Source organism: Athene noctua, chromosome 14, assembly GCF_965140245.1.
Source record: "Athene noctua chromosome 14, bAthNoc1.hap1.1, whole genome shotgun sequence".
NCBI classification, from domain to species: Eukaryota; Metazoa; Chordata; class Aves; order Strigiformes; family Strigidae; genus Athene; species Athene noctua.
This window is the reverse complement of record NC_134050.1, coordinates 20687466-20709191: the sequence shown is the minus strand read 5'-3', so window position 1 is coordinate 20709191 and position 21726 is coordinate 20687466. Positions and strand designations below refer to the sequence as shown.

Below are 21726 nucleotides of genomic sequence, written 5' to 3'. Positions count from 1 at the left end.
CTTACTGTTTCATTCCATTTTCAGAAGAAACATGCATGAACAAGTGACAGTACAGTCCTGGTTGCAATCTGATATGTCTGTTATTGCACACACTTCCAAGGTACCACCAGATTTTACTCTTGTAAAGAGTAAAAGAACAGAATAGATGCACCTACACTAACTTCACTAAATGGGCACTAAACCTGACCCTTAGTCCTACTCTCCAGCAGTGCAGTTCCTGAGACGTTCTTTGTCTTCTCCTAAACAGGTCTTCAAATTTAGAAATACCAAGAAATCTTTTGACAGAAGAAGGTTCTCAGCGAACAAAGCACAGGGCGCTTTGTTCATTTGCCCTGCAATGTGCTGAGCACCCTCCGCTTCTGTGACCTTCAATGTCATTGGATTTTTAAAGATGACTCTCCTTCTGCCAGACTCTAAGCCTCACATTTTGACCCAAAAGCACAATTTTCAGTTGTATTCAAGGTACCACAAGAATAGGCAAGCCTCATTTCAACTTGATATAAAGAAAACTCCTGCCTTCATGATTTTTTAAGTGCTAAATTGCTCATCCATTTAGAAATAAAAGGCAAGCTGGATTCCTGAAGGATATCCTGAAGGCATCCTGAAATCACGAATACTTGAGGTGTCAGGTGACACTTGCAAGCTAGCAGTCTTGCTAGAATCTTAGCCTGTTTGAACAGCCTCCAAAATCCAGGCCTACACCAGACTACATTTAATGGTTTTGGGGGGTATACATCAAGCATCTTTTTTCTCCCTCATCTGCAAAAAGCTGAACGTTGATGATTTGGGAAACTGCTGGAGCTAACATTGGATAAGGTGATTTGATCTTGAGTAAATGACAGTCCAAATTATTAATAAATAATTTTAAAAGGAGCAGCAAAAGGCACCTATAGCACTGGGTGACACCATTACAATTGTTGTTTAGAAGAATGATCAAAATAAAAAACTCCATCTGAATAAATAGGATATTTTCAACAGATACGGTTAGAAAAAAAGAAAATATGTTATAAATAAAGAAGTGTTGTATTTCCATAGCAATTAAATACTTTGATTACCAGAAGGAAAGGGATGTGTAGTCTTTTCAAGATGGAAACCAATAGTTAAATGTAAAGAACATTAAGCTGGAAGGACACACAATTCCTCTATTTAAAGTCTAATTGAAAACAAAGCAACTTTTCACCACAGCAATTTTATAGCTTTTCCAGTTACTTCAACAATAATATAAACCACTACATTTAATTGACTGGTGTGGCAAACAAGTTATTTGTAAATGGTTTATGAATGTCTAAAAAGCATCAAAAACTCCAGCTGAAAAATTCAAGAACCTTGTAAAGAAAACTGTTAAGACAGTTTATAGTGCTTTCATCCCTCTCTGAGAGTCAAGTACTGGACATCTGAGGTTACTCCATGAGTTAGCAGGATGCTGTTAATCCAAGTGTAGTTCAGGCTTCAGGAACTTCCATAAGCATGTCTTCTCCCCAAGCCTATGAGGGCATAAGGTTCTCTAGACAAGTCTAACTGGCATGAAGGATGCTATACACAATTTTGGTCCAATTTACTCAGCAGCCTCAGTTTATGCCAAAATCCTTTTGCTAATATATGCCCGTTTTGGAGTGTTTTGCTCAGAAAATACTTTTTAGAGGAACTAATTCAAGCCAACCTAACTTTGGCTGTCAGATTTCTTCTGAAGTTGTGGTACAAGACTGCAAAATATTTTAAAATAAAATTATGTTGTGAACTGTTTTAAAAAATCAACAGCTCTGTGAATCAAATTACAGTGAGCTCAGCTGGATCCAATATAACCATAGTTTTCTGGCTACATGATACATATCCTCTAGTCAATAAATATTGTTTTATTTTAACCCTGTAGCTCTCTCCTGCTTTTATCTTACCTATAAGGGTTTGATTCTTTAGCTGTGACCCCATCAAATAAATATGCATTAAAAGCTTTGTTTAAATATTAACCAGAGAAAGTTTAGTTTTCCCAGTAAAAGGTTCCAAAGAATTGGATTAAAATATATATCCAGTATGCAAACTTATGCTTACATGGAATTTTAATGTCACAAAAAGGAAGAATGCATACAAAGGAAGCTGCAATCACAGGATACAACTACCAGCACATGACGGCCTAGCTGTTGATTTATTCATATATCAGTTTAACCAAGTCCTATTGTCAGGTCTTATTCAATGAAGACTTAGATCTAAACCAATAATAAGCAGACTCCTCTGAATTTTAAGCTGTACTATGCAAGGACAGAGTCCATCTTCTGACCTGTAACACGACAAGCAAGAAGCACCTGCCCCCTGCCTACCCCCATCTGCTAGCTGAGTGCATGCTAAATCAAAGGGGAAAAAAGGATGCTTAAGTACATACAAGTAGAAGACCTAGGCATAGTCAGGTCCACTGGATGCTACAGATTTATTAAGTAATATGGTTTCCTATTACATGGAAGCTACTTTTTTTATCAGCAGTAGCACTAGTTATGATCCTGTCGTCCCTCTTCAGTTCACTAACTTCTCCCATGTACACCCCCCCTCCCCTAAACCATATGACTTCCACAGAATCATCTTCGGTGCCTCTTCTCTCTGTCTTGTGTTTGTGGATACCACTTCAGCCACAATACCTACATGATACGAAGCTCTTCTGTCTTGTTATTTTACTTTTGGATTCCTCCTACAGCACTTCTCCTTTCACCACTAGACAAAACCCTCTCAGTATCTCTGATGCATTTTGTGCTGTTTCCCACTCTGCCAACCTTCCTTCTCAAACATGGGTTGTTTCATAGGTCAAGTTCTGTCTCTCTCCTATCTTCCTTTCTCCTACAAATTTCTGTAGGTTCTCTGATGTCTATCATGGATTGGACATTTTACGGCTACACAGGCAGTTTGAGAATACTCCCCTACCCATCTTGATAACTGATGAAAAACATTGGCTGCTTTACCTCCCAGCTCTGGCTTCATGTTTTTATTGCCTCTCTGACAGAAAAGACCCGAACCTGACCGTGAGTCAGTTTTAGATGCTCAAAGGTGAACTGTCCTTGTAAAAAAGCAAACAATTTTCTCCTGTTTTAGTTCATTGCCTCACTATAACACAAAGGAAGGATGTGACTACATGGCAAGAAGAGAAGAGCCACCAAAAACTGGAGAATCAGCCTTTTATGGCAGGTGCCAATCACTAGAACAGTTCACCCTCACACTAGTTCACTTCTCTCTGCACTTCTTTTAGGAGTTTCATTTCTTGATACATGGATGATGATGATGAGAGAACAAATCACAGGTCAAAGTAGGGCCATTGGATCCTCTGTGCTGTACTGCTCACCAGATGAGCGAGACCATTTCTTCACTTCTTCAGCACTGTCAAGTGCTTTTAAAAGTCAGTGATGAACAGTGCTCTCTAAGTTCCATGTGGTGCTATCGCTATGGACATAGAGTAATGCTTTATTTTACAAATATGGCACAACTGCAGTGAGTTGACATCTCTCTTTGCAACACTGGTATTCCAGATGAGCTGCCTTATTATCCATCTTGGAAGAAAGCCATTCCCTTTCCTTCTGTTTGTTTTTCAACCTACCTTGACTTACTGAGCTGTAAACTCCAGAGAAAGAAAACCCAAAAAGTTATACAAACTTTTCAAACTGTAAGAAAAAACAAAAGGGCACAGGGGAGGTGATTTAGGGGTTCCACATCTGGCACCACCTATTTATATCTGATCTTGGAAGAGCTGCTTTCAGAACATATCAAAAGTCAAGTGGCTCTCTTGGAGGGTGGCAATCACTACAGTTGTGCTTATTCCAATCACATCAAAGATGGGGAGCCCACCGGCCACTGCTATCCGTGACTACATACACAGAACTGGCAACAGTGCAGACAGAAGTTACTGGCGTCAGCATCAAAGAAGGAATGATGTCCTATACATACACACACTCTGCTCCAAATGCTTAACTGAATACCACATACCTGACAAGTCACAGCTTTCGATGCGCTTCAGATCTGCATCCACCCAGAAAAGCTTTCCAAGTTTGTTGTCAATCACCAGCGCTACTGGTCGGATCAACCCTGTTGTAAAAAGCACTTCTCTCTCGGTGCCATCAAGGGCTGCACGCTCAATCTTGGGAGCTCGCTCTTGCATGTTGGTGAAGTACATGTACCTGAGAACAAGGACAACAGCTGCTTAACCGAGAGCTTCAGAAGGGAGGCAACTCACCTCTGCACACGGGCTCTGCGGTGTAAGTGGGAATGGTTCACACAGGGATCACTGCAGTGACTGTTGCTCCCGGCAGCAAAGATCCAAATCTGACAGTTGCAGAACCCCAAACACTTGCTAACTGGCATATTGAGATAGCCTGAAATTAATAGCATTTGTCATTTATACACCAGGCCAGAAAATGCCTCAGCACTCAGCACCGCTACGCTGGCAGCACTGTTCCTGCAGTGGAGGTAGGGGTTGTAAGAGGCTAGCACAGACTTTCTGCAACTATCCTTGGGTAAAGCTGTCCCCATCTGTGAATTAAAGCCCTGCAGCTCTTTCTGACAAAAAAACATTAACCATCACATCCTCTCCTTCTGGGTTGCCTTCCTTGTCAGCAAGTAGAAGTTCCTACCAAATTTGAGAGGAGCAAAGATCACAGAAGGAAGAACAACCAAGGATGGCATGTTCCTGATGCTTTAGTTCCAAGAATTCTTTGTATCTGCCTAAGCCAGTTCAGCTGCAAACAGAAGCAGTCTCTGCCCTCCCCCTTCATAGGGAAAAAAATGTCTTGTGAACCCACATGATGAACTAAGAACTCCCTCAAGGAAAAGTCCGCTATTTTTTCAGTGGTGGATAACACGGGCAAAATCTCTAATACAGAATCACAGAATCATGTGGGTTGGAAAAGCCCTTGAAGCTCCTCCAGGCCAACCATGACCCTCCCCCTGACCGTTCCCAACTGCCCCAGATCCCTCAGCGCTGGCTCAGCCCGACTCTTCAACCCCTCCAGGGATCCCGGGGACTCCCCCCTGCCCTGGGCAGCCCATTCCAACGCCCAACAGCCCCTTCTGGAAAGTAGGATACATTGCTGCATAATCTTTTGGGATGGCACAAAGAGAGGCAGCAGTCAGAACATGTGGCCAAGAAGAGAGGTGGAGGGAAGGATTTTTGGAATTAAGGCAAAAGGAGCTCAGTACACAGATCACTCATTCAGCATTCCTAGGCAGTCAAGAGTCTTCAGCATAGTCTCTTTCCTCCTTTAATTTAAAACAGATTTATATTTAAATCATTTGAAAACCTGACTAGAAAAGTTGAGAGTTTTAGAGATCAACAAACCCAAACTCCTGTTTTAATGGAGAAAGCAGATAAGCTTTTATAAATACAAAGTATGTCTAAGCAACTTAATCCAGTAAGATTAGAATCTTTCCTCTAAACCCCCTCTCCCCATACCAGCTTGTGAACTGTGCAGAGTACACTGAGTATTGCATAAAATACCAATCCTATAAATGCTCTAGATAGAGTCTCTGGGCACTACTGTATCCACAGTTACATAATATTGTTATTCAATGTATGTCAAGCACATGGTGAGCCATTCAGTAGTAAATTGGGATTTGAGCATCTAACATATTAGAGAGTACAGTAAAGGAGCTCCTTTGATTTCTAAGAATGAAGCTACTAACCATGTGAAGTGGAGATGGGGTTTGCTGAATCTAACCCAAACAGCTTTGCAGCAAAACAATGTATTTTGTTCCTGTGTGAGATCACTCTAGTGCATCCTACCTGTTTTAATTCATTTCAGAAGTTTTTAGGATACACATCAAGGCAGAACTAAAGTAAAAATTTATAGAATTTAAGGGATTGGTTTGTTTGTTTGTTTAACTTTATACTATTACCAGGAACAGTTGTATCTTATGAGAGATTCCTTTTTTCTCCTGGAAACATTTGTTTTATGATGACCATTTATGAACCAGATGCCCAGCTGATATAACCACAGTGTAAACTCTCCTGGTTTTTGCTATTAGATGGTGGGGCTGTGCACTCATGCAGCGAAGAGGATAAGGTGGTTTTGCTTTGCTTTGCCCACCTGGGTTAGTTCCTCACTGTAACCACCATACAGCTGTGTGAACACCTAACTGCATACCAGAGGAGGCAGCAAAGGAGAAAAAGCTGGACACCTTTAAAAGCCAGAATCAGACAGGCAGTTGCCTACATCCTGAACAAATAAATATGCAAAAATTCTCCCTTTTAAAATATAGACGCAACACAAGACTCACACACACAGCTGACATCCATCCCACGAGTGCTCTGTACAAGGTAGAGGAAGGAATCTCACCCTCGCTCTGCATTCACGACGATGGCTCTGGGCCTGTCGTGATCCCCTCGCAGCACCATCCCAATCGACTCGCCGTTCAGCCTGTGCACATTGACTGAATTTGTGGCCTCACAGGTCCAGTACAAGGTATGGCTGTATATATCAATGCTGAGGTCGTGTGGCTGCTTCTCTGGGTTCTGGCTTTGGTTTGGAGTACTCATAACAGTGAAAGGCTGCAAAATAACGTATGAGGAACAATTTCTAGTAATTATTTTGATTATTGACTGAAGAACACTGCACAGAAAGCACAGTTTACCTACGTGATGGTCCAGAAAAACCTTAAACCACCCACAAGGAAACAACAAATACAAGAAATGCAATAAAGCTTAACCAAAAAAGATTTGAATCGAACTGTGGATTAGAGGAAAAACATCTGGACAAAATCTGTAAGATTATGTAAAACTCCCCAGAAAGCCGTTGGGGGGCCTCCTATAAGTAGAATTAATTAGCAGGAGATGGAAGAAAACAATAGTGCATGTTTATGCATGGAAGAATCTTGAATACAACAATGTAAGAAACAAGGCAGCCTTCTGGCCAGACCTGCACTGCTACAGTCAGCTGAACAAATCTCTATCTCTTGACAAAGTCTTCTTACTTTATTATTTCTAGTGTAGTAGATATTAAGTCCTGACTTCTCTTAAAAACTAAAAACATTTAATGAAACTTGGTTCTGTTTGCTTACATGTCAAGTGGCTGCAGCTCTGCCTCACATCCATACTAACAATATTACCTTGCTTTCATCCTCAAATGTTTATGATGGACTTAACAAAACTTGACATTACCGCCAAGTTCCTGGAATCGTTACCCTCAACCCCTCCCAATCTAACTAACATACTATTTACTATACTTTTTATCTCTATGTTGAATACCAACATAGACTTCAATACTTTATTTCTGTGAAGAGCACTAGAGCATATAAAAAAATCCCTAAAGGAAAAGAGTATTTCTGTTGTTTGTTTAACATTACACTGGCTCCACAAGTACCATTGGATAGTAATACTGCTGGCAGGACTCCCAACATCAAATCAGCTTTCAAAGGTGACAGCTTCTGGTGACACGATAACAGTGAGGGGAAAGCGGTGGCTTCCTGAAGTGTCCTAATGCGGCGCTCCCCATCCAGACACAAGAACAGTACCAGAAAAAGTTCATATGGTTCAAGAAAGCTGACGACACCATTTCATGCTAAATCAAATGAATTACTCAACACAGCATTACTTGTGAAAGATATATTTTCACAATTTAGTTTTAAGCCTCCGTGTTCTGCATAAACAGGCTTTTTTCTTTTTATATAAAGCTTTATCCCTATTTTGTCCTGACAGTATGCCTAGAAATAAAAAGAAATAATTTCCTGAAATCAAAGGTTACATTACCCAGGTATGAAATTCATATGCGTCATTGCAAACAGCATGATCAGAAAAATTAAGTAAATATAGTTAGTGAAAATTGGAAAGTCAAAATTTGCAGGGGATCTGCATCTTCAAAGCTGTGTGACCAAGGTAGAGGAAAACACAGAGCAAATGAATCTCCATTGCAATTTGCACCTAGAGAGTACCAAAGAGAAGCTAGACTACAACAATTAGCACCTAGTATAATCCCAAAAAGCAAGAGCAAAACTTCTTCAAAATTCATCCACAACCCAGCTAGCTGCTCATCCCATCATACCTCCTCCCAGTCTTAAAAGAAATGCCCCCAAAACAAAATTGTCATCTCTTCCTTTGAAGGAAACTGTAAAACCCCTGAGTCCCTAGACGTGTGAAGAGACCGGTCCATTTCCACTGAGACTGTGTCATACTGTTTAGATACAACTGCCCAAGAATTAGGAAAATGTAATATGCCCCTTCTGCATTTTGTTTTATATTCTTATTCAAACCACAGTTTTGAAAGAATCTGTTAACTTGACTGAGAGTTAAGCTGTGGTAACACATGATGCTGCCCAGGAGAACAGTACTCTTCCTTCCACTGTTGTGTCAAGAACTAGCGCAAAAGAATAACGTCCCCAACTCAGTAAAACAATTAAGCATGTGGATAAGCCTATCCCTATCTGGCACAGCAATCAACTCTACATTCACTCAGGGTTTAACTACAGCTTGGACAGCTGAGAGTTTTCATTTTGAGAGAGCTTTACAATGATGACAATATTATCACACAATTGGTGTGCACAATACTGATTTTAGAATGCAATTTATCTGCCCCGACTTTAAATAATGAGTCTGCCTTACTTCAGTGCCCACCCTTAACTAAAGATCGCAATTCAAGGCTTATAGTTTCAGGTACATATGATGTACTATATTCTATTACACTTCTTTTGTATGAATTAAAATCACCGATCCTAAAAGCCTTCAGTAATTTTCACATGTAAGTAGAATATACATGAGTAAGTGCTGGCAAGAGTGAAGTTTACACCAATGATTCATTGGTGCAGGGGACAGAAGGGGAAAGTAAAGCATAAAGTACAAAGCACACAAAAAGACCAACACAAAACTATATACACCATGTCAACTTGCCTGAGTGCCATCATCTTTGGCTCTTTTTATAATATTCTGACGTCCATCCACCCAGTAGATCAATTTATCTAAGGGATCATAATCAATAGCCTTGACATTCCTTAGACCATGCATAGGCAGGATGATATCTGGACTTTGCTGATCATCTGGTATCATCCGGCTGATTGCAGATTTCTGGCTAAACAACAGGAAGCTGGCAGGGGCTGCAACAAGCCAAAACAGTGTAAGAAAATGCAGCTCATATGGTCAAAAATACACCCACACAGAAGACAAAGAATATTTAGGACAAAATCCCAGAGGGACAATTACATTACAATGAAAACTAAGGTAATTCATAACTGGAGATTTTTGCTGGTAAGTTGAAAATGGTTCTTCGTGTACTTCAGGAGGATAAATGTGCACACCCTCACCCAGAAAGTATTTCCGTTTCATATTACAAAATAACTAAAGTTCCCCATGTGGAATTTAAGTAACACCAGTGACAGTGGACAATACACAGTCACAGGTTTTCCTGTATCACCACAGAACCATTTTGATTCGAAAAGACCTTTAAGATCATTGAGCAAAACCATTAAGCACTGCCAAGTCCCCCACTAAACCGCATTCTTAAGTGCCACATCTACAGGGGCAGCGACTCCACCACTTCCCTGGGCAGCCTGTTCCAGTGACTGACAGCTCTTCTGTTGAATAAATTTTTCCTAATATCTAGTCTAACCCTCCCCTGATGCAACCTGAGACCGTTTCCTCTTGTCCTGTCACTTGCTACTTGAGAGAAGAGACCAACACCCACCTCACTATAACCTCCTGCCAGGGAGCTGTAGAGGGCCAGGAGGTCTCCCCTCAGCCTCCTCTTCTCCAGATTAAACCCCCCAGTTCCCTCAGCTGCTCCTCATAGACTTGTTCTGCAGACCCTTCACCAGCTTCACTGCCCTTCTGCGGACACGCTCCAGCACCTCAATGTCCTTCTTGTAGCGAAGGGCCCAAAACTGAACCCAGTATTGGAGGTGCGGCCTCACCAGGGACAAGTACAAAGGGACCATCACTCCCCTAGCCCTGCTGGCCACACTACTGCTGATACAAACCTGGATGCTGTTGGCCCTCTTGGCCACCTGGGCACACTGCCAGCTTTCATTCAGCCAGCTGTTGACCAACACCCCCAGGTCCTTTTCCACCAGGCAGTTTTCCAGCCACTCTGCCCTGAGCCTGCAGCGTTGCAGGGTTGTTGTGACCCAAGTGCAGGAGCCGGCACTAAGCCTTGTTGAACCGCCTAGAGTTGGTCTTGGCCTATTGCTCCAGCCCGTCCAGACCCCTCTGTGGAGAGATCAACACTCCTGCCCAGCTTGGAGTCATCTGCAAACTTACGGAGGGAGCTCTCAATCCCCTTGTCTAGATCACTGGTACAGATATTAAACAGAACTGGCTCCAGTGCTGAGCCCTGGGAACACCACTTGTGACCAGCTACCAACTGGATTTAACTCCATTCACCACAGCTCTTGGGCCCGGCCATCAGCCAGTTTTATACCCAGCAAAGAGTACGTCCCTCCGAGCCACGAGCAGGTAGTTTATCCAAGGAGAATGCTGTGGGAAACGGTGTCAAAGGCTTTACTAAAATTCAGGTAAACAACATCCACAGCCTTTCCACTACCAACTAAGCAGGTCATCTTGTCAAGTAGGACCTACCCTTCATAAACATATCCTTTCATCCAGTTAAAATTTCTTTATATGCTACGGAGCCAGGATGCCCAAAATTTTGTTGGTTTAGTTTTTGTAAGTCAACAGTCCACTTTCTATTTATCTGCTATTTTTACTAGAAACTTATATTCTTATGGACAATCAGTGAACTGGCAGGCTCATAGTATCACATGCAGGGAGAAAACAAACATGATTTCAAGCGCATATGCATGTTGCACAGACTACTTAGGAGGCTGTTTTACTGAATGCTATTTTTGCTGCCTGTATTAAACACTTAAGAGAAAAAGATGTTTTTTGCTTAGAACTTCTCTTCCACCCACCTACATGCTTAGGTAAGGACGGGGAAATCGTCAATCACACACCTGAATCACCTATAAAGCACTTCTAGTAAAACAAGAAAGACCAGATTTGACAGTGCAGTTATTTATAAAATTTGAAATACAAATCTTCATCCCTAATTCATGACACAAAATTGGATATAAAACTCCATACTTTGCCCTCGTATTTAAAGATCACCTTTAAAGCCAGAACCTTTGAAATGGACTTGTGATATCCCTTTTCTTTTCATACTGAAAGCGATCACAAGCACCTGGGAGCCACAAGCACTGAAGAATATAGTAGCAAACAAAAAGGCTTACAACTACAGTTCCTGCTGTTGGGATCCAAGGTATAATGAGCAGCACAGCCACACCTAAATCCATTTGGTATGGCGAGGCACAAGTGACCACAGTGGCCGTTATTTTGCACACAATCATTCAAGCCATCCTGACGTGAAGAATGGAAGACCAATATATCCATCACAAAATCCAGGTGACCCTGAATAAGTGTCCTGTTCTTCCCACTGGTCTTGTCTGCTCTTTCTATGCTGTGAAGATTCCAGTCTGTCCAGTAGATGTAGTCACTGTACTGGGTTAATCCAAATGGATGAGGTAGATCATCTGCTATGATTTCTCGTTCTTGTCCTGGAAAAATAAGGATAATCAACTAAAGGACAGTTCCCAAGTCATGAAATGAAGAGTGTAATTGACATCAAGAAGAAGTTTTTTCTTCCGTTTTTAAAATAAAACCTAATTTCTGGTCACCATCATGGGATTCATTATTAAGCAGTATCTGCTCAAGACATAAACTAAACACTTGCATTCAAAAACCTTATCCTGACATCCTCCTGCCTTAGAGCAATTTGAAACTGTGACAGTGTATTTTCATTTAAATAAATATTACTCTATATGTCTCATGCTTATCATCCCAAATAGATAATGGAAAACATGTTCAAAAATACTATCAGCTCCAGGAAATCACTTAGACCAATAAAACCACAATTAATATGCACAAAAGCAATGATATATAATAAACTTGAGATTCAAGAAATTGTGTTGTTTCACTCAAGAAACACAAATCTTTTGCAGTGCAATTTAACATACAGCTACCCCCAGAGATTAGGGAACCATTTGTCTGGCAGAAATCCAATACTCCCACACTCAGTGGCTCAGTTAGCAACATTCACAACAGATTTAACACCTTCTAGAGCATTAAATGGCCTCTGACAGAGATGCCCTACAAAAGCAGATAAAAGTCTTACTGCAAATCACCTTCCCAAACATTTTCAAGCATAAACCTCTATGAATCTCTGGCACTTTACATCAAATGAAGATGTAGCCTTCATCAGCATCATCTCCTCCTGCCTCAAACAAACGTCCGATGTTAGATTCTACGGAACACCTCATTTTTCTTCCCCTGACCTACTTTTCATGATGCCCTCGCCCATTTGGCCAAGACTGGAGAAGGAATGAAAATCCCAAAAACTAGAACATGAAACCATTTCCCTATAAACCACCAGAACTAAACAGAGGCAACCTTCCCAATTGCTTTTAGGCATCCGAAGTGTCCCAAGTTAGGGAAACAGGTATCCTGCACACTTACTAGAGCAATTCTGGTCCACAGGGATGAATTCAGGGGATAGGCTCTTCTGAAGGAAGTTTTCTAATTGAATTTTTATAGTTGGTAGGTGGAGAGGAATCTCCCAAAACAGTGAATTTTTCCTGCTGGGTAATGTTTATAATACCCAAGATGAAGCTGGGACAGCATTCATCCATCAACCTAAGAGTGCTTTATTCATTGCTGGCGCGGTACACATTTCTATCAGCAACACTCATTCAGATCTCTCCTGGCAAGGAGACCGTCACTGCATAACATAGGCCAAGTCTAGTAACATTTCCTTAACCAATGAGCCTACTTGCTGTAAGTCTACCTGAGTCTTTAAATTCTGCTAACTAAAAAGACATCACACAACATTGTTAGCTTCAGAAGCTTCATCCTTCTACTTTCTCACCACAAATAAATGTTAACAGTAGGTTCAGCTTTAGAACCAGTTTAATTTACCACAGATTATTTCAATATTGTGTTTCTTCTCAATGCCACAACCAGTTTCCAGTACAAGCTTGCCTCTGGCCATTTTGCTTCTCTAAGTATAATGCAGAAGCTTAGAGAGAGCTTTGTTAGATGATGCACTCTGGATGGAAAAAATCTAACTATAGATAAAGAAACAATTTTCCTGCAATTTTTGAACAGTAACATTCATTCAGCACTTGTCATGCCAAAGCAACACATGCAAGAAATGCAAAATCAGTGATAGCCTTGGAATACAAAACCGCATCGCTCTCCGTTTTCCTGAGTTTAGTAGATTCTCTATACTCTGAAGATATGCACACACAGTAACACCTTAAAGAAAAAAAATCTCACTCTAATGGCAGCTTTTCACAGATTAAAAAAAAATAGTTGCAGGGAAATTATACCTATCAATCACAGCATTGCTGTAACAATCCCGTATGAGTTTGCTTAAATACTGTATGTTCTGCCACATAAACTTTGACTTTTACATTGGAATCCCAGAGGCATTAATTCCCATCTCACAAAGGCCTCTCATTGGAAATAGAAGAGGGATATGACGTCAGGTCAGGAACTTCTGGATTCCACTTCTGATCCTATCACTGATTCACTGTGTGGCATTTGGAAATTTTTTATATGAACTCTTCTCAAAAAGGAATTCATATCTGCCTCAGCTAAAATCTTGAAGACCATTTAGTATTTACAAAACATCTGGACAATACAAAACCACTATGTCAGCTGCAGAAAACAAAACTCTCTTCTTTTATCCACTTAGTTATCATGTCAGTATCAATGAGAAAGTTTAGTAAATCTCAGCACACCCCTTGTGTGTATAAACAAAATTCCAGTGGAAGATATGAGAATGTGTGAAGTTGTGTACAGAACACGTTATGATACACTGCAGAAGTAGCTGCACAACCTTTCAGACTGCAGGAAATTGCAAGCAGTATTTTGGTTTTGATTTTGAATTAATACAACAAGTCTGAAGCTGGAAACAATAGTTCAACAGAACATTAAGTGTCCAGACTGAAAAGTTAGGGATGGTTTAACCCTATAAGTTGTTGTCACTTTGAGAAACTCAGAGGTCATCTCTGCTTTGACAGAACACTGGCAGTTTCATATCAACACAGAGAAATGATATCCTATTTCACCATCATTATAAATCATCATACAGTTATTTATTTAGGAAGCTTTTATCTCCTTAAACATTTAACTCTCCATTTATTCTCATAAGAAAAATATACACACAGATTTAGCATCAATTATATTATTCCAATTTCTTATTATTCAATTGCTTTACTATGGCCAGTGCATATTTCTGTACTCCCTGATATAACAGAACACCAGATTACCTAGCATATTTGATGACTCAATCATGCTTGTGTCTAAGTCTGTCCAATATAGCCTTTGGTCCACATAATCAATAGTGAGGTCATTGGCACGACCCACTTTATCCACCAAAGTGATGCTGTTTGTTCCGTCCATATACGCTCGAACAATCCTAGGTTTACCTCCCCATTCAGTCCAGTACATGTATCTGCAATGAGAAGTGGAACAAAAAGAGCAGATCAGCTAGGTAAGACTGTGTTTGGCTGCATGCTTTTTTTCTACATTTTCAGTTCTTAAAAAAAAAAAAAAAAAAAAAGAAATAAACAGTATTACAGTACTTCTTTTTTAGACAAAGGCAGAAAAATATGACTGACAATTTTTATTTTTCATTGTAATTTCACTGGTTGTGGAACGTTTATTGTCTTTTCAAAGACCCTGAAGAAATGGAGCTATATAAACTGCCAATTAACTTGTCACGTACAAGAATATGCACACAAAACTTTGAAAACAACACTGTCCCTTACCCTTTGGTAGGATCAAGAGCCAGAGACCTTGGGTTGTCCAAGTCCTTCCAGACAAGGACCTGCCTATACTGTCCATCCAGGCGGGCTACTTCGATGCGATTGGTTCCAGTATCTGCCCAGTACAGGTTTTTTCCCATCCAGTCTACAGCCATTCCCTCAGGATAATCCAGCCCAAACTCAATCACATGTTCAACAGAACTCCCGTTCATGAAAGCACGGCTTATCGTCTGGAAAACAAAATTGTGTAAAAATATTACAGCATTGATGGATACCCCACGGAAATAAAAAGGAATAATTATGATGTTTAGTTTACAAAAAGAAATAGTAAAAAAAATATAAATCAGCCAGTATTACAATTTTAAAAATAAATTTCTGCTGTCAAAAAGATACAGCAATTCACAGGATAGAGACATGAATTTTCAGAAAGCTAGTGGTTTCTGACAACCAATCCATCTTAAAAGGATATGATTTTAAGAAAGCACTAAGTAAGTACCTGTAGATTCTTCCTTGCCCCTTCTCCCTTTCTTTTATTTGCACACAAAAAGTTTTTTTTTTTTTAAAAATACTTAATTTGCTGTAATCTTTTAAGCCTCAGAATCACATCTCAATTCAGAGAAATCTGAATTGAATTGTTTCTCATGATTAGTCACCCGCAGCAAGTTTGCTGATCCCACCTACATTTTCATTACGCACACTCAACAAACCAAGTCACAGGGTAAGGACTGTGCACATATAAATAAGCCACTCCTAACAAGGAGCAATGAAACAACCGCCAGGTAAATCACTAGTAACTTCAGGATCAATGTACAATTGTCCACCCTTGTTATCAACATTAAGCAATCATTCTACATGCCTGCTAATATTTCAGCCATTAATTCTTAATAATTTGATAAATGAAGGTATCAGGGTAAGAGACATTTTTTTTAAAGGTAAATGTCAAAACCAGAAATCATGTGGTATATTTTTACAGGTATAACCCATATCTCAGAAAAAGTATAATCCCTTTTTGAAAATGAGTCCTCATATAACCAGAAGCAGGAGGAAATCGTGGAAGTGTTGCTCACCAAAGGCAAGGGAGATGACTATGGGCTATGAAGTTACACTACCTGCTGCTGAGCTGGAGGAGGTGGGGACAGAAGGGGAATGAAAACCCAGACATGCTGATACGTATGTGAAAATACAGTATGCTGGAGAATTCAGGAGGCCACAAACAAGTAAAATGTTTTCCAGTTCTGCACAGAGTGAGACTGGGGTCTATGCACTGACACACTGTATTTTCCATTACAAATGGTTAAGACAACCATAGCTCCAGCTCTCCACGTGCTCGCGCAAGATTTATTTAGTAACTGTGTCTGCAGTACAGTAATTTACTGTGTTGGCACTGTTCCTGAAGGAAAAGTATCCACACCACAAGCAGCACTGTTAACCCTGAAGCACAACCCTCATTAGGCTTCAGAGAGAGGCCATGGAAACTGCACGTGCCCTGCAGTCACTGAAAGTGAGCTTTTCCCCACTATGGCTTAGGCACACTGGCAAGGAAACTTTGATTGCTCTTGGAAAAGCTATTAAAAGGCTAAACGGAGGAATTCAGTTCCAGTGAAGTGAATCTGTCATTTTCTACCATTACTTAACTCACTTCAAAAAGCAAAGTAACACTGATGAACAGCACAGCACTTTAGCATGCACCTGGATGTACCCCAAACATGTCACAAGAAATGTCAAACTCCTGGGGAACACACTGACATAGAACTGGGGGCGGGGGGGGGCTTAGCACAGTGTGGAGGGGACTGGACAAGTTCCCTGGCCTTTTCTGTGCCAAGCTGGAGGCACAGACTAACAGCAATCAATCCAAAGTTCACTTGTCAGATGTTAATATTGAATAAGATTGCCTTCCAAGTCAAAACTGGAAGAGTATTAGAGAGCTTGGGGGGTTGTCAAGCTCGATGTTTAAACTACTCTGTGACATGAAAACAGCTTTTCTACAATAGATACATATATGGATGCAACACATGGAGCATCCAAGATTTAGGCATTCAGTATGAGCAGATACCACTTTGGATTTTTATCTGAAGCAGGAAGATGCCTGTCACCCAACTGTGCATTCAACAATGCAACTGTCTTCATCTCCAAGGGTCTCCTTGGATGCAATTCAATGACAACATTAGCAACTGCAGGACAGATCATGTAACAGAGACCTTTGTTAGATCAAAGTAACTGCTCTGTGGCTTTATATTCAGGGAATTCACATGTCAGTAATACCTTCAAACTAACATCAGTCCAATAGATTCTGTTATCAGAGACATCAAAATCCAGAGCAGATGCTTCCTTGACTCCAGTAAGAGGAATAGCAACATCATTATTATTGGTTTCAAGGGAAATCCTATGAATTGCTGCTCTGCTTGTGAAAACTAAGAAGGCTTCGGGAATGATGCAAGTCTTCATGTCACTCAACAGCTCAAGGCCAATGGGACAGGCACACCTGGTCTCCTGGGGTGTAAAGAAACACAGATGGCTGCAGCCTCCGTTGTTCTCTGCACATGAATTAGTTCCTTAAAAAAAAACCAAACAAAACAGATATTGGTGCATTGTGGAGGGAGGGGGAAAGGGGAGGGGGGGAAGGCTGAGCGGAAATGCAGCGCAATTATAATTTTTCAAAAGAAGTTAATGCTATGGGTTGTCAGTAAGGGAATTCTAAAAAAACCCCCAACAATCAAAGCTGTTTCTTTCCTTGTACTCAAGGATTAGGAAGCTAGTCCTATCCCTCCTGTAGTACAAATAACAGCTACAATCATACCCTTCTAGTTTCCCCAAAGATTAAATCCCTTCACTGAAGGTAGGTAATTACATCCATGTTCAGCTTGGTTATTTTTGGCCAAGTACCCCATCTTTCTATCTCTTTGAAACTATCAATTTTACAAATATTCAATGATACAAAACAAAGAGAAAAGAGATGGATAAGTGCTGTTATTTCCCAGCCGTTTAGTTTAAAGCAGAGAAGATTCATCAGCAGTAGCAGTTCCAACAAGATCACCACAGTCTCACACATTTTTTTTGTGTGAACAACCATGACTAGATGGGGAGGGAATATGGAGGGGAAAAGTAAGGACCAAAAGATAAATGAGTGCCTTTCTCCATCTGCTGGACCCTAGGATTTAGGTATTTAAAAACTGTTGCCTCAAAAAAAAAAAAAAATCTCAACCAGGTTTCTTTTAATTTTCCCTTTTTAGGGCATACAAATTTCAGATTGATGCTGTAACTTGCAGCTTGAGGACTTGATTATCTTTCAAGTAGAGCTTCCCAAGAGGCTGGAAATCCATGTACTGGCTGACAGGGTATAATTTCACAACCTACTTTATGGGATTCTGTTGCAACTATTCTCAGTAATTTTTATAGCTGACCAAGAAATCTGTTTACTGCTGTGCCCAGACTCCAGTGTTCCAGGTCACAGACAGATCTGTGGTGAACATGCATTTCCCAGGAGTTACTGCTGAAGCCAGGAGGCGCTGTGGCATACTCCTCTGTAGAATGCTAGCAGGTGACCGAAAACACTGGCTGCACCTTTCAGCAGATGCAGTGGAAGAACATCGAGCTCCAGCTGCTGATCCCATGTTAAGGGCAAGATTTAACTGTGAAGATTGAAGTACTTAGATGTTTAGGTGAAGATTTAGGTGTTAAAGTTAATAGTTAAATGCCAAGTGCCTTGAGGCAACAACATTCTAATGGCTATTGACTCTGTCTATGCCACCTGATATAGTAAAAAGCGTTCTGTTAACTGAACATCACTGGGACTTTGTGGAAGAAAAGAGCAACAGAAAATGGAGCGATTCTGTGAGCACCAGAAGTAATGATTCCCATAGACTGGAGGCAGGAATAAAATTCTCCTCACAAAAATTCAAAGAGTGTACCAGAAGCCATGGAAGACTTATGTCAAATGTCACTAAAAAATGGAAGCCCATACTTCTGTTGCAACACTGTATTTTCCCAACTTTACAAACAATAGCTGCAGTTTTCCTTTAAAATGGTTCAAACATATGAGAGCACAGTTATTCTCATTACAAGCAATCAACAGTTGCTTAATGAAGCAAGCCCATCTAGAAGCTACTAGAGATCCATCCTATCATTGCTCGTGCTTACCAAATACTTTGGTAACACTTGTTGCTTTAAGGCCCATTAAATCTGGAAGCTGATCAATGATAATGTCTCTGCTAGCCTTTATCTTGTGAACTCTTTCAATGCTTCGTCTCTGCCAGTCAGTCCAGTAGATGTAATCTCCCAGCAGCGTGAACCCAAATATATGTGGAAGCTTATCTTCTAGGAGGGTTTTCCTCATTGTTCCATCAACATTTATGACCTGTGGGATGCATGAGAAAAAAGGAAAAAATTAATCTTCTCTAACATTGGTACAATTAAAATGGCAGTATCAATCACATTTTGACAACTCCTCTATTTTTTAATTCAGGAACCTCCTGAAATTCAGAGCATGCTTCTTTCAAAACAATGTACCTCTAGGTTTATTGAAAAGAGAAATATATTGGAATGACAAGACTGGATTGGCTTATCCATTTAAAAACCTATGCAACATAAATTTAACTTGCATCAGTTCAAAACCTGCAAAGACCACTGCAAAGGGAGTGGTTTTGGGGATGGGATTGAGGTTTAGAAGATTCTTAATCTTTATTCATGTCTTGGTCTCATTATTGAACTCTCTCCTCACAAACCAGGGACTGCTGGAGCGAACTTTGGCACCCACCCATGGGGAACAGAGGCCATCAGCATTCTTCTGGGGCACGAGACCACATAGCACCTGCACTTCCTGAGATTTCATTTTTTTATCATAAAAGAATTAAGTTTTCCTCACTCTTGTGATAAGACAGATCTTTAAGATGTGGATTAAGTATGGACTTATATAAATTTGTATTCCTAAAAGTGCAGAGAAAGCAAAATAGTACTGGAGAGGGGATAAGCCCCACAGATACATATACACTATTTGTTAATGATTTCACAGCCAATTACAACAATGATCTCAAGCTACCCCACTTTGCTTGGCTTAAGGAAAGAGATTCATATAGTTTGACACTGATCAATAATTAGTGGGCAAGATAGGAATTAAAATGTCCACATACAATTCCCCATGCCACATGCTTAAAGTCACCTCCATCAACTACACAAACTGTAATAATCTTTTCAATCATCCAGACATGTCTTATCCATGGCAAAGAGTGTATATAAGACCCAGGTAAAATACTTATGTTACAAATCCCCAGATTCCTTCCCATTACTTCTTGCAATTGGTAGCTGAAATGCAACAATATTTTTAAGATGCTACTTGAAAATTTATACTGTGATCAGCATCAAGTTCAGTATCATTAAAACCAAAATAAAAGACCACAACTTAAGACAATTTATTTTCCAGTGTGATTCAATCAGATCTCCATTTGTTGGTAGAAATGCCTCACAGGTAGCCAACTGCTGTGCTTTAATTTAGGCTACCACAGCTTGTGATTGAGGCTTTAAGTAGTCTCCTCTTTACTATCATTTGATAATTATTTGCTTATTCAGGCTCAAAACACTAAACCTGTACCTTGTAGGTGATTAAGTTGTCTTCACTGGGCAAAGTTTCTAGTTGCTTGTGATTTAAAGACTGCTATTGTTATTTCAACACTGTATTCCCCTGGCTTAAGTTGCTGAGTGTTTACACAATATTTATTTCTTATTAAAAATGTCTATAACTTAAACGCAATGCAATATTAAACCATTAAACGCCTAACAAAATTGTGGGCACTCATAATCAATCATCAGTTTTACCACAATTTAATACAGATATTGTAAAACAGTAAGTTGTAAGGCTCTATCCATACACGGTAAGCAGCAGAAGCACCTACAATTTCTTTTGTTAACATGACCAATGACAATCATCACATCTTACTAAATTATCACATGAATCTCAGTATGTTCAGCATGTGAATTTCAGTATGTTCACACAGGGCTACTGTAGATATCCAAATAAATAAAAAATGAAATATCTCTTTGAAACCTTGTAATACTTTACAAATTTACGAAAACAACATGCATTTCTTCTGTGACACAATTTGGGCACATTTCCCCTTCAGAGAAATGCAGATGAGCTGTGGTCACCAATTTTACTACATGAATTTTATCTAGAAAAAAAAGTGGTAAATGATAGCACACTGTGTTGGGTTTACATGGCAAGGTTTTGGTAGTAGAGGGGCTACACGGGTGGCTTCTGTGAGAAGGTGCTAGAAGCTTCCCCCATGTCCCACAGAGCCCGTGCCAGCCAGCTCCAAGATGGACCCGCCACTGGCCAAGGCCGAGCCCATCAGCGATGGGGGTAGCGCCTCCGGGATAGCGTAGTTAGAAAGGGGGAAAAAACCTGCTGGGCAGCAGCAGCTGGAGAGAGGAGTGAGACTGTGTGAGAGCAACAACTCTGCAGACACCAAGGTCGGTGAAGAAGGGACAGGAGGTGCTCCAGGTGCCAGAGCAGAGATTCCCCTGCAGCCCGTGGGGAGAGGGCAGGCTGTGCCCTGCACCCATGGAGGTCCCCGGGGGAGCAGAGACCCACCCGCAGCCATCCTCCTCCACCCCACGCCGGAGCAGGGGGTGCCCGAAGGAGGCTGTGACCCCGTGGGCAGCCCACGCTGCAGCAGCTGCTGGCAGGAGCCGTGGCCCCGTGGAGAGGAGCCCACGCTGGGGCAGGTTTGCTGGCAGCACTTGTGACCCCACGGGGGACCCATGCTGGGGGGGTCTGTGCCTGAAGGGCTGCACCCCGCGGCGGGGACCCACGGGAAGATGCTGCAGCCCTGGGGGAACAACCCACGTGGGAGAAGTTCGTGGAGCACTGTCTCCCGTGGGAGGGAGCCCACGCGGGAGCAGGGAAGAGTGTGAGGAGTCCCCCCCTGGGGAGGAAGCAGCGGCAGAGACACGGGTGATGGA

At 40.9% G+C, this 21726-nt stretch overlaps 1 protein-coding gene across 1 annotated transcript in view; it reads right to left on the bottom strand.

Moving 5' to 3' along the window:
- The window catches only part of LRP5 (LDL receptor related protein 5), a 160495-nt gene that overhangs the window by 21346 nt on the left and 117423 nt on the right, over positions 1–21726 (bottom strand). The window contains exons 8-15 of the mRNA XM_074918436.1: positions 18910–19126; positions 17035–17324; positions 14776–15002; positions 14275–14459; positions 11176–11499; positions 8846–9048; positions 6303–6514; positions 3958–4148 (exon numbers count right to left, since the gene is read on the bottom strand). Coding sequence (XP_074774537.1) covers positions 3958–4148; positions 6303–6514; positions 8846–9048; positions 11176–11499; positions 14275–14459; positions 14776–15002; positions 17035–17324; positions 18910–19126 — 1849 coding nt within the window. The remainder of the gene's footprint in view (positions 1–3957; positions 4149–6302; positions 6515–8845; positions 9049–11175; positions 11500–14274; positions 14460–14775; positions 15003–17034; positions 17325–18909; positions 19127–21726) is intronic.